Here is a 13,067-nt window from a genome sequence, read left to right as displayed (position 1 = left end):
TGGGCGCCCAGCACCACACGTGCCAAAAAGGAACTGAACAAATATTTTTGAAGAGTGGAGGAAAAGTGACCTATTTCCAATTACAAAGCCACGTCGACTGCACATTAAGACTCTGATTTCTTACACAAAACAGAAACAGACTCACAGACTTAGAAAACAAACTTATGGTTACCAAAGGGGAAAGGTGGGAAGGGAGGGATAAACTGGGAGTTTGGGATTGCCGTATACACACCACTATATTTAAAATAGATAACCAACAAGGACCTACTGTATAGCACAGGGAACTCTGCTCAGTATTCTGTAATAACCCAAATGGGAAAAGAATTTGAAAAAGAATAGATATATGTATAACTGTATCACTTTGCTGTACACCTGAAACACAACATTGTAAATCAACTATAGCCCAATTTGAAAGAAAAATTAAAAAAAAAAAAAAGAATCAATTGATCAATCAATGAACATTTTTTTAATAGGCTATTCATCAAGTATCCTCTGTTGTCTGGAGTCACATTATGACATCCAGTTGTCATCGCCGGGTCCCCAAATAACATAACCAAATAAAAGCCCCGTAGGTTCAACCAGTTTATACCTACACTTGCCGCAGAACTCTGCCAGGGGTCAGGGGGACAGAATCACATCCTTGGGCCAACGGGATGGGATAACATGAGGTCATTCTAAGGGCAAGGGGGAGGTGTAGAACAGGCAGGGTGATGGAGGCTCGCTAACACTCAGCATCACCTGAGGATGTTGACGACAGCAGTCCTCCACGGACTGTGCGTTTTCCATATGCCAGGCGCTCGGCTGCGCACGTTGCACCCGTCAGCTCATGTCATCCTGTCGACAAACCTATGACACAGGCACTTATTTTACATGTAAGGAAGCAGAGACGTAAGGTTATTAAACCATAAGCGGTGAAGCCAAGATCTGGACCCAGGCAGTCTGGCTTCAGCATCCGTGCCTCTAACCACATTGTTGATGGCCTGGAAGCACATGGAAAAGAAGCAATTGCCTGAGCCCGGGAGTGACTTGACTTCCCTGTCAACAGCCTGATTAATAGCCTCCAACAACTCCCAAATAGAGGGGCTTGGGGAGAAACACATCACATCCACATTATATCCAAAAGGAAGTGTTCAACAATACTGTGTAGGGAAAAAAAGAGATTCTGTTACAGCAAATGCTCACATAGTTTGTTTGGCTTATGGTTAAATATACAACACCGCTGAAAGGTTAAGTAAGAGTCAGTGAAGTAATAAGTCTCAAAGGTCCCAGATTCCTTTCACACTTCATTAGGTCTCTTATGAAACCTTGCATTAATGTCTGGGCCAAATCTGAGAAGATGGTCATCACATGGAAGAGATCAGGATTTTATGAAACATGTGTGTCCAATGTAAAAAGTCAAAAGGACAGAGAGAACTTTGTTTTTCAAAGGCTTAAAGAGCAGAGTTCAACAGTTATATTTTAACACTGTCAGAAAATGAGGGAGTCAAGAAAACTGTGGAAGAGAACGCATCGTCCATTTGGATATGAGAAAAGGGTGAACTTAATCTCTCTTTTCAACAGAAGATTTTTAAATGTGGAATAAGAAAATAAATCAGGGCAATACTAAAGTATAGCCATAGGGTCTTGAATAAAACATTATTGTGAAAAAACGTTGAGCTCTACAGATTGTTTTTTAACCACACTTGTTTAATTATTATTTACCTTTGGAGGCAATATGATATGATGGATTGTGAAGGCCCAAGACCTGGTTCTGCCACATCCTAGGTATGATCTCCAGCTAGCTTAATTCTTCCAGGATTCAGTGTGTTCATCTGTGAAATGGGACAACTCACTCCTGCCTCCTAGGATTACTGGGAGCCTTACATTAAATGACATACTGTGAGCATTTAGTCCCAAACAGAAAATCAACACAGGTTGCACCTTGTTTTCTCTCCTTTCTTACAAGTTCTATTTTCCTAAAAGAATGTTGTTTAAGCATTTCTAGTCCTAACTTTAAGTTTTTGTTAGTAGAAACATAAAATTGTGGAGGGTTAAGAAAAACAATCTACCTACACACAGAGGAAATGTGTATGTAAGAAAATGAGAATAAACTATTAGTATACAGTATGGAATGATCGTCTTATATTAAGCTTGATGTGTTAAAAATAGAACCATATAATAAACAACAAGGTCCTACTGTACAGCACAGGGAACTATATTCAATATCCTGTGATAACCCATAATAGAAATGAATATGAAAAAGAATGTATATATGTATAAATGAATCACTTTGCTGTATAGCAGAAATTAACATAACATTGTAAATCAACTATAGTTCAATAAAATAAATTTTAAAAATAAATTTTAAATTTTAAAAAATAGAACCATATAAAATTTCACATAGGTACACATCCTTAAAAAACAACTTCACTCGTAATTACACCTACAAATTTTAGTCAATCTATCAACTAATGATCATGTTAAAAATCAAGAAGTTTTATGACAGTAGTGTAGATTTTTGGAAAAAATTCCATTTCAATTTATGTGAATGTTTTATAAACCATAAAGTACTAAATAATACACAATCTTGTTTTTATTGCAACGTCCTGTTGGCCTCTAGAATAATTGGAGATGTCATCAAATTAAAATCACTCAACATACTAAATTACAAAATTTTATTCACTGTAATTCAATATGAAATTCACATGTAAAGTAAGGGAAGTCAGCTAAGAAGTTATAACAACATATATAATAGACAGGAAGTCAACAAAGATTACAAACAAAATTTTTAGAAGTCTTCCCACAATTTCATCTTCCAGACTTGTGGGGTTAGTAGTAGACATTAATATCCAGTTTTTACACGTCATATCCAAAATGCTCCTGCTTCCTAGGGGGAAAAAGAAAGAGAAAATATCCTTAAATGAACACATTTATAATCCTGATTCTTTAAACTCAATCTAATATTTGCACTGGAAAGAAACAGTGATCAAGAAATGTCTTTCAGGGCTTCCCTAGTGGCGCAGTGGTTGAGAATCTGCCTGCCAATGCAGGGGACATGGGTTCAAGCCCTGGTCCGGGAAGATCCCACATGCCATGGAGCAGCTAAGCCCATGCGCCACAACTACTGAGCCTGTGCTCTAGAGCCCGCGAGCCACAACTACCGAAGCCCGCGCGCCTAGAGCCCGTGCTCCACAACAAGAGAAGCCACCGCAATGAGAAGCCCGCGCACAACAATGAAGAGAAGCCCCTGCTCGCCGCAACTAGAGAAACCCCACATGCAGCGACGAAGACCCAATGCAGCCAAAAATAAATAAATTTGTAAAACAAACAAACAAAACAAACAAAAAACAGCTCAAGGAACTACCAGAATTACCCCTCTGTTTTCAATGTTATCCATAATTAGTTTATTTTTGAAGTCTTATCTGCAAAGTCATTTACAATCATTCTTATGGCATTAGTGAAATTGCCATTCTTCTAACCTGTACAGTGTGTGTTACCAGGAAATGAGAATTTGAAGACATGGAAAGAGGCATGTGATAAAATTTTTAAACATTAAACAACAAAAGATTTTTTTCATTCCCCTGATCTTTCCTCAAAATCCTTTCTCATATTTTGGTCACTTAATCAGACATTACATATTTTAATTTCTTCCACACTTCTGTGTTAATCAAACGGTTTTTTAAATATCCTAAATTTTTTTAAGTATTACGGAATTTTTAAAGATATTAATTTGTGGTCTGTAGAGCACACTGTCAGAACATTTCACATGCCTGTCAGGTAGGGAGTTTAGAACCATTCTTAACTCCTTTTTTCCAGGAATGTAAGGTCAAATGAGTTAAGTAATTTTCAAAGCCTTACATCCAAGTCCCTTATACACACTCAACTTAAAATCAGCATCAAGGGCTTCCCTGGTGGCGCAGTGGTTAAGAATCCGCCTGCCAATGCAGGGGACACAGGTTCGAGCCCTGGTCTGGGAAGATCCCCCATGCCATGCAGCAACTAAGCCCGAGCGCCACAACTACTGAGCCTGTGCTCTAGAGCCCAAGAGCCACAACTACTGAGCCCATGCGCCACAACTACCGAAGCCTGCGTGCAACAAGAGAAGCCACCGCGATGAGAAGCCCGCGCACCGCGACGAAGAGTAACCTCCGCTCTCCACAACTAGAGAAAGCGCGTGCACAGCAAAGACCCAGTGCAGCCAAAAATAAATAAATAAAAATAAACTTTAAAAAATTTATTTAAAAAAATGAGCATCAATATTTTTAGAAAGTGGCAAGATCGGGGTGGGAAAATATTTTCTGCTATTTTTCACTCAAACCCAGAAAGGCAGGTTGAGTTTTAAGAGAGAAGGTGAAAGAGAGAGGGGAAGATAGATGAGATTTATACAAGTATCATCTTCTTCCACTTTTAGCAATCTTGATTAATTTCTGTAATAACTAACCCCCTTCCTAAAGGAGGGAATGACTTGCCCCAAATTACACAGCAATCACTGGCAAAGTAAATGCCTAGAATTTCCCTTCAGTTCAACAATTCCTTGTGCCTATGTTTGGGAAAGAAGGGGTAAGAATAACACATGGGTTCGCAAAGTGATTTTCCTTCCCTCCTATGACCTCCACCTCCATCTTGTGTTTCTTCAGTCTGTGCTCTGAGGGGTACCTTCAATTTTCTCCAATAGCGGTAAGAGAGAGACTGAATAGGAAAGACCAGACAACTGGTGGGGGTCGAAGAGTGCGCAGAAACCCATTTCTCACCTGACTTAATCCCGGGTAGCGGTAGATAATGCTGCTCCTGGGTTTTCTCTCCAGCTGCTCTTGCTAGAACAAAGTGCATTCAGCACAGGTGGTCTCTTAGCAACCTTGGTTCCTGTGTCAAAGCACAGTGAAAGCTTTTATTGGATGCTGAGGTGGTCTGTGAAGTGGACGGGCAGGGAGCCTGCCTGGAGAAACTCTAAAATTACTCTCAAAGAAGTCAGGAAGGAGATGTCGAAGAGTGGAGTTTGGCAAATGTGACACGTTGATTTCAACATATCACAGAATTGTATAGCTGAAAACTAACCTTATCACAAAAAGTTTAAACTGAATTCTATAATGTTCCCGGCAGGCCAAACATTTACCACGCTTTTATTTTTTTATTTTATGTTTTGGCCGTGCCATGGGGCATATGGGATCTTAGTTCCCCCACCAGGGATTGAATCCACACCCCCTGCAGTGGAAGCAGGGAGTCTTAACCACACTTTTAAAACACTAGTTCTCAGGGGGTGAGGGAATGGAAGAGATGTGTAAGGGTTACATATGTGCAACAAGTAGATAAATAAGTCCCGGAGACCTAATACACAGTACAGTGAGCATAGACGTAGAAGTGTGTTATAAACATTAAACTTGCTAAGAGACTAGATTTTCATTGTTTCCAGCACTAGAAGCATTAGAAAGTAGAGGAGTGAATTTATTACAAAAGACCAGGCTGTAACATTCAGCCATAAATGGAAAAGTATCCAACAAAATGATGGTTATTACAACTGTGAAATAATAGAATATACTACTTAGAAAATTATGTTACAATATTTAATTATGATTAAAAGCCATACCTTATGAACACCCATTACACTCCTGGACAAGCATGGATAATCACACCAGGACATATATCCAAACATTATTTGTAATATCCTCAACTTAAAAACAAACCAAAAGCCCATCAGTAGATAGATAAATGCATATAATGGAATATTATACAATAATGAAAATTAAGCTCCAGCTACATACAAAAACAGTGGTGAATTTTACAAACATAATATTGAATTTTTACAATAATGAAAATTAAGCTCCAGCTACATACAAAAACAGTGGTGAATTTTCCAAACATAATATTGAATTTTTTAAAAGCAAGGCACAAAACAAAATGCACAGTGTAAATATATTTATGTAAAATAGGAAAACAGAGTTAAAGGTGCATGGTTTAGGGGTGTATATGTGGGTGGCAATGGTGTAGGTGGTGAATTGATCAAGAAAAGCAAAGGACTGGCTACCATAAAATCAGGGTAGTGGTGGTGTTAGTGAGGGGAAGGGAAGGGCTGCGTGGGTGTGGGGAGCCTCCAGCAGTATTTCATTTCTTGTCCTGGTTGGTGGTTACATTGGCAATCACTTTTTAACTACTTGCTAAACTGCACACAGAAATTTTATAGGCTTTTCTGCAGGTATGTTAGACTTCACAATCGAAATATTTAAAAAAAGGAAACAGGACTATCTACAAATGTCAATAATGGTCATAGTGGTTGAGTTTGGGTGAAGGACTATATGTGATTTTTTTTCCCTTGCTTTTTCCATTTCTCACATTTTCATTTAAAAGGATGTTGCTTATATAACTTCAGAAAACTAAAGAAAGTAGTCCCATAACTGCCAAGTCCTCTTTCTTTCCCATATACTTAAAAGTAATGTATACTGATTTTATTTTTGTCAAACCAATCATTTTAACAAATATGAATTCGGGAAAATTAAATGTCAGTGAAAGATTTTAATGAAAATATTTAACTTACACTTTATCCAATAAATTACATATTTTCATTAAAATGTTTCACTGAGACATTTCATTTTCCTTGAGTTTACATTGTCTCTTTGGCTAAAGAACATGCTCTTGTCTCATTCAAAATGTTCAGGAGAAACAGGAATGTGAGTGGCTTCTGTTTGGTTCTTCTCAATGTTAGATCTGTTTCTAGATCTAAATCATTGGAAGGACATGAATCTGTACCATCATAAGTTTACTAGAACACCGAGATTTTACTGTGGGTTAAAATTATGATTGTCACAGTGTTTGATTTACATTTTGCCTAATTAGTTCTTACTTACTTAGCTAGAAGCTTGGTAATCACGTGTTTTTTCTTTGCAGGGACATTCTTTTAGAGGAAAGGCTATTTAACAGCAGCATTTTCAGGAAAAAAATGATTTGTAGTGTTTTTTTATCGGATAAAACATGCACTAAATAAATGTAAAAAATAAATAAATTAACAAATAAATTTGAAACAAGCTAGGACACTTCTAAAAGTATGCTAGAATGTATTGAGTGTGACTATCTCAAGACCGTGGTCTTATCTGGAATGCAGTATTTAAAAGTCGTAGCTAAAATAACATCACCTCCAATTTCTGATACAAGACATCCTAGGTTATAGAAAAATGGTACAGATGAACTGGTTGCAGGGCAGAAATTGAGACACAGATGTAGAGAACAAACGTACGGACACCAAGGGGGAAAAGTGGCAGGGGTGGTGGTGGTGGGATGAATTGGGAGACTGGGATTGACATATATACACTAATATGTATAAAATAGATAACTAATAAGAACCTGCTGTATAAAAAATAAATAAAATAAAATTTAAGACATCCTAGGTTATTTGGGGCCTAATATATTTCATGTTGAAATTTCAGATGACCGCAAATAATTTTCCCTCCCATTTGAATGCCTCTACGTTCCTTTCTTTTCCCTATTTCCAAAAGGCACTGAGAATCAATTTATTTCATAGAAATTAATTTATAGAATGTTATACTTAAAGTAGAATGAATACTCTCTTATCTAGTTTTAAAAACTTGTCTTTATTATATTTTCTTTTGATTCCATCAAGAGTCCAAATAATCTAAATCCAAACTGACCTGTTCATTGAATGGTTGAATAGTGGAATCCCACAAGGTAAGTTAGACTAATGGCGAGTAGCAGTGACTTTTGGTCTCTGGGGGTTGAACTTCATTGCATTCTCTGTTCTTCACCCTGCCATCAGTTTGTAGGCTCTGGCCTTTCAAACCTTTATAATCTTGTTTTTATATAAAACAAAGTTTCTCAAGTCAACTCTGACTCCTGGGACCATAGTGCATTTGTTAAATGGCTTGGTCCCCTGGCAAAAACAAAACAATGCAAAACAAACAAGTAAAACACCCTCTATTACATAAAATTATTACTGGTACTAAGACTTCACCTGTTTCTCAATCTCTCTCAGCCTCTACTATTTCCCCTTATTAGGTGTGGATTCCTGGTCAAAACAAAGAACAGAACATACTTTGCAAAGTCTCTTTTTCAATCAAAAGAAAACACTTTTCATTGGATTCAAGATTATAGTCTTAAACACATGAGTCACACTTCAAAAATATTTCCTTTTTTGATAAGAATTTGCTAATCCTACTCCTTGTTTCCATCAGTATCTAATGGTCAAGATAATATTGACAGAAGTTCCCTAGAGACAAATGTTGAAACATGAGACACTCCTGTTGAAATCTGTCCACTCTTGCTGAATAGGTCACTTGAGTAAAGTATAATAATTACCATTTATTAAGGGTCTAGTATGTGCCAGGCTGTGATTATGTACTATTGGGGGATGGAGCAACTGCCCAAGGTTCTATGCTGGAGCCTTCATGCTGCTAACGCAGGACTCCCATCCCCAGATGCCACTCTGTTTCAACTACATGGATTTATTAATGTTTTCAAATGAAAAGGAAATGGGCTAGACTGAAATGGAAATATCCACATGTAATTATCGATGGTCACTCTTCTTCCTCAGTCCCGGCTCCTTTCTATATATGTGAACTGCTGGTTGAACAATGGGATGGATAGTCTTGCAGTTATCCCTCTGGGCCTGAGAACCCTAAATTTGCCTGAATAGTTTTACAATAGTCAGTTTTATTCATATCAAAACAATCTGCTCTTTGTAAATGGATCACCCACAGGCCACTACTACGAGCTTACTGTCTAGCAACCCGATTAGGTGAAAGTTCAGTTTTTTTAATCTATGTTTTATTAGCTTTTACTCTCTGCAATTTTATTTTCTTTTATTATTAGTTTGTTATCTACCCACTGATCAACTTATGACTGACAAGGTCCTCCCCTTGAACTTTTTTTTTTTTTTGGCTGTGCACGTGGCTTGTGGGATCTTAATTCCCCGACCAGGGATGGAACCCATGCCCCCGGCAGTAGAACTGCCGAGTCCTAACCACTAGACCGCCAATGAATTCCTCCCCTTGATCTTATTAACATTAGCTGGACAGAGAAATAACAAGAATGCTTCCAGGACTTGGTGGTTGAGAGATGGGTCTGGCATAAGACTGATAGGGTTTGATCTGCCACTTACCGTGAGACCTTAGACAAGTTACATTAACTCTAGGTGCCTCAGTTAGCACTTCTATAAAATGGAGATGATAATAAGAGTAGGGTAGTGTGAGAATTAAATGAGATAATATCAATACTTGTGCCAAGTGAGTGCCTAGTGAGTGCCTACTAGGTACAAGTCACTCTTAATAAGCAAGAGTGACTATCATTGTTAATTATATTCTACCGTATTACCTCCTAGATGGTACCCCTGGAATAAATCAATCTTCTCAGTTTCTCTTTGGACACCCAAACATGCAAAACTGTCACACACCTACTCATCCTTTGAAACCCAACATACCTCCTCTGTGATCCTTCCTGACATCCTCAGGCAGAATTTATTGCCCACTTGCTGTAACACATTGCAACTGACAACCGTGTATTGTGGTTATTTGTTTGCATGCCACCCCCCATTGGCAGGGCTGTCTTCCTAGAAAGTGGGGATGGCCTTACCCATCCTGGATCCCAGTGCCTCATGGTACTGGATGTTAATCAGTTTTCAACAAATATTGATTTAATAACTGCACATCAAGTAGAAGCTTTATTTGGAAGACCGAAAGTTCATTTTGTTCAAAAGACAATTACAACAAGAAAAACCATATATTAAGTCTACTTTTCCCACAAATTTTTATTCTTCAAAAATAAAATGACCAAGTTGGGTATTTTCAATATTGTCTCCATATGGAAAATGTCTCTTTCCCATAAAATTTATGTTTGATAAAGTTATCTTTTAGAAACTTGAAAAATCATATGGGAATTATATCTTGTTGATGTTTTTGCTTTCGTTTTTATTTTTTTGCTTGTAATTAGGGAAGCTAGTCAAGTTGTTGGATGGCAACAAGAGTTTGGCACTGGCCTACAGGGTTTTAGGATTTGAAGTGTCCTGCTGGGACGGCCACTGTTTCTCTGGCATAATTGAGATTTGTCCCCTTAAGATTCCAGAAATAGACGATGGCGTGGTAGGACAGGAGACATAAACTGCTCAAATATGAGTCATTCAGAAGTCAACTGAAACTCAGGCATATGCAACAGTAAATGGGTTTTGTGTGTTCTGTAAGCTTCTAAAATGGAGTTCAAGGTGCATTTTCTGAACTAATTATGTGAGGAATTACATGAGGAAGGGAATTTAACAGACATCTGAGAAATTAACTCATCAGTGATAGGAGCATTGTATGTGAGAAAGCTTGAATGAGAATAATAATAAATGGCATATGGTTTGACACTTAAATGATTACAGGCATGATTGTTATACCTTGTTTCCTGATTAAGATACGATTTCAAGGAGATCTTTCTCTCTCCAGCTAAAAAAAACCAACTGTAGTGGAAAATCTGAAAGATTACAGAAATGTTGGCACTGGAAAAGAAATTTGAAATTTCTTAAAACTTCTCGTTTGACAAACGAGAGAAGGCACCTTGCCTGAAGTCACACAGGTACTTTTCTTCTGAGCTACTATAATAATTGCCTCAGCGAGTTTTTGACATTTATGATAAATTGGATTCTGCGTTTCACCAGACTTGGCTATTTGAAGATATTCTACCTTCATCACCTCCCAACTGCTTTGATTCAGGCCAAGGGAAGACCAGAGTATCCAGAACAGAATAAGTCACAAGTGAAAACTGGAAAACTTGGCAGGTCAGACTCACAAAACTTGACAAAGTGGACTTCGCCTGGAAACAGAACCACGTGCCTCGTCACAGATGGTGGGTCAGCAAGGTTTGGGAGCCGGATGGAACTGGTTTGCGATCCTGGTTCTGGCTGGTATTAGTGCTGGAGCCGTGGACCAGGCATTTCACCTCACCTGCTACCCCATCTGGAGACAATCTGTTTTGCAGGGGATTGAAAGGATTTTATTCGTAACTAGTTAGGAAGGGCCTACACACGTTGTGATTTTAATCTCACAAAGCCTTATGAGGTGAGTTACTAATTCTCCTATTTCCTTAGTTGGAGAGATTGATGACCTGAAACTTTAGTGAGCTATTCGCGATCACACAGCGGGGATGACCGGGGATTTGAACGGAAGTGTGTTTGGCTCCAAAGCCTTAGCCGCTGCAGTATCTCAGGATTGGTAAAAGAGGCGAGCCAAGAGCCCAGCATGCTGCCAGGCACGTGGTAAAATAATGGTTAGGGTATGACAAAGCATTGGAGTCAGAAAGGTGGCCACTTCCTGCAGCCCAACAAGGAGGGAGAGAGGTGAGCACGGACTCAATGCACGAGGGCAAACAAATGGACCTCAGCGACGGGAAGCCCTGGGAAGCTGAGGCAGACGCACAGACATGCAGGCCACAGGCACCCACGAAGGTCCACCCGATCCCCCCGGGGGTACCGGGGGGGGTCCCAGACCTGTGTAGAATCCCTCTACTTTTCTCTTCAACTGTACCTCTCATACTTTCTCTGCAGGTCAATATCTGTCCAGTTTGGGCCTTCTAGGGAGCCATCTATGACCGTGCCTCAAATGTTCTGAGTAAATATTCCGGCCCTAAAATGAACTGTTTTTCTACATATGAACAAGCACCTCCCCTTAATCAGCCACTACCAAGACTCCCAAAGGCTGAGATTTCCCGCTACCCCATTCCTGCCCCCAAATAGGAGATGGCATTGCCCCTAAGGAGACATAAATTACTCGGTTACAGGCACTTTACATTAAGAAAGATTCCGGAACCAAAATAATCAAAATGTTTTCAACTTTCTCCCTGCCAAGTTCCCCAGCCCTCGCCAAGAATCACAGCTGCAGCACACTCTTACGAGGCCAGATGAACTGCCCAGAGCTGTGGCCCGGGAACCTCACAGGGCAGTGCCGCTCGCCGCCAGTTCTTCCACGTGTGACAGAGCAGGAGTGGGGCTGAGGCCAGGTGCTTATTTGTCGCGTTTGGGGTTTTTATCTGCAGAACTCGCATATCCAAACGTGTGTCATTCCAGGTTTGGGGTGGAGGAGAGGTTTCTGGACTGTTTGACTTCGTAAAAGCATTTGGCAAAACCTTTAAACTCCCTTCTCAGCCTGCAACACACACACCTCTGCCTAAATTCACTGGTGGCAGGTTTTTACCTATTATTAAGATGCAGATTTGATTTCTGAAACCAGCCAAGTGTTATCTGGAGTCAAGTTTAGCTGAGAAGGTAGATGGCCAGGTTGGAGAACAGAATTTCAAGTTCAATGAAAAACTGTGACCTCTTCTAAGGCCAAATTATATTTCTTTTTTTTTAATTAATTAATAAATTTGTTTATTTATTTTTGGCTGCGTTGGGTCTTCGTTGCTGCACATGGGCTTTCTCTAGTTGTGGCGAGCGGGAGCTACTCTTCCTTGCGGTGCACGTGCTGGTGTCTTCTCTTGTAGTGGAGCACGGGATCTAGGCGCGCGGGCTTCAGTAGTTGTGGCACGTGGGCTCCGCAGTTGTGGCTCACGGGCTCTAGAGCGCAGGCTCAGTAGTTGTGGCGCACGGGCTTAGTTGCTCCACGGCATGTGGGATCCTCCTGGACCAGGGATCGAACCCGCACGCGTCCCCTGCATTGACAGGCAGACTCTTAACCAGTGCGCCACCAGGGAAGTCCCCAAATTATATTTCTAGCATTTAGCACAGGGCTTGGAACAAAGCAGGTGCTCAATTAAAAAAAAAATTGGAGGCGGGGAGGATGAGATGCGACTTTGTGGTGCGTTTTTCGGTGCCTCAGAAGCTTGTTACTTAGAAGGTGAAGCCAACGAGGAACCCTGAAAAGCACTGAATCGTTTTCTAAGAATGTACAGCTCTCAAGGGGAAGTCTGACCAATAATGCCCACTTTCGGTGGGTAAGTATTGGACGCGATGGCCCTGTGGACTGCCAGCCAGATCCTGTCTGTACTTGCCATGTACCATGGAACAAGCCCATTCTGACTTGTAACAGAGTTACTCATGAAATGACTTCTTTCTCCTACCATATTTACAGTTTACTGACCCTTTGCTAATCTAGCACTGTGTGTTCACACAGTGGGAA

General features: G+C 39.9%; 1 protein-coding gene across 4 annotated transcripts in view; it reads right to left on the bottom strand.

Moving 5' to 3' along the window:
• Nucleotides 1-2,639: 2,639 nt before the first annotated feature.
• The window catches only part of MRLN (myoregulin), a 41,930-nt gene continuing 31,502 nt past the window's right edge, over nucleotides 2,640-13,067 (bottom strand). The window contains exons 1-4 of one of the 4 annotated variants that reach the window (XM_082425653.1): nucleotides 12,144-12,634; nucleotides 10,788-10,921; nucleotides 4,731-4,842; nucleotides 2,640-2,866 (exon numbers count right to left, since the gene is read on the bottom strand). In XM_082425653.1, coding sequence (XP_082281779.1) covers nucleotides 2,706-2,866; nucleotides 4,731-4,809 — 240 coding nt within the window. In that variant the 5' untranslated portion in view covers nucleotides 4,810-4,842; nucleotides 10,788-10,921; nucleotides 12,144-12,634 and the 3' untranslated portion in view covers nucleotides 2,640-2,705. Of the gene's footprint in view, nucleotides 2,867-4,730; nucleotides 4,843-10,637; nucleotides 10,922-12,143; nucleotides 12,635-13,067 lie in introns of those variants that run through there. The other 3 variants (XM_082425651.1, XM_082425652.1, XM_082425654.1) reach the window with 3 other exon arrangements.

Source organism: Balaenoptera physalus (genome assembly GCF_965194825.1).
Source record: "Balaenoptera physalus genome assembly, chromosome: 14".
Lineage (NCBI taxonomy): Eukaryota > Metazoa > Chordata > Mammalia > Artiodactyla > Balaenopteridae > Balaenoptera > Balaenoptera physalus.
Note: the sequence above shows the minus strand (reverse complement) of the source record. Positions and strands in the feature narration are given on the sequence as shown.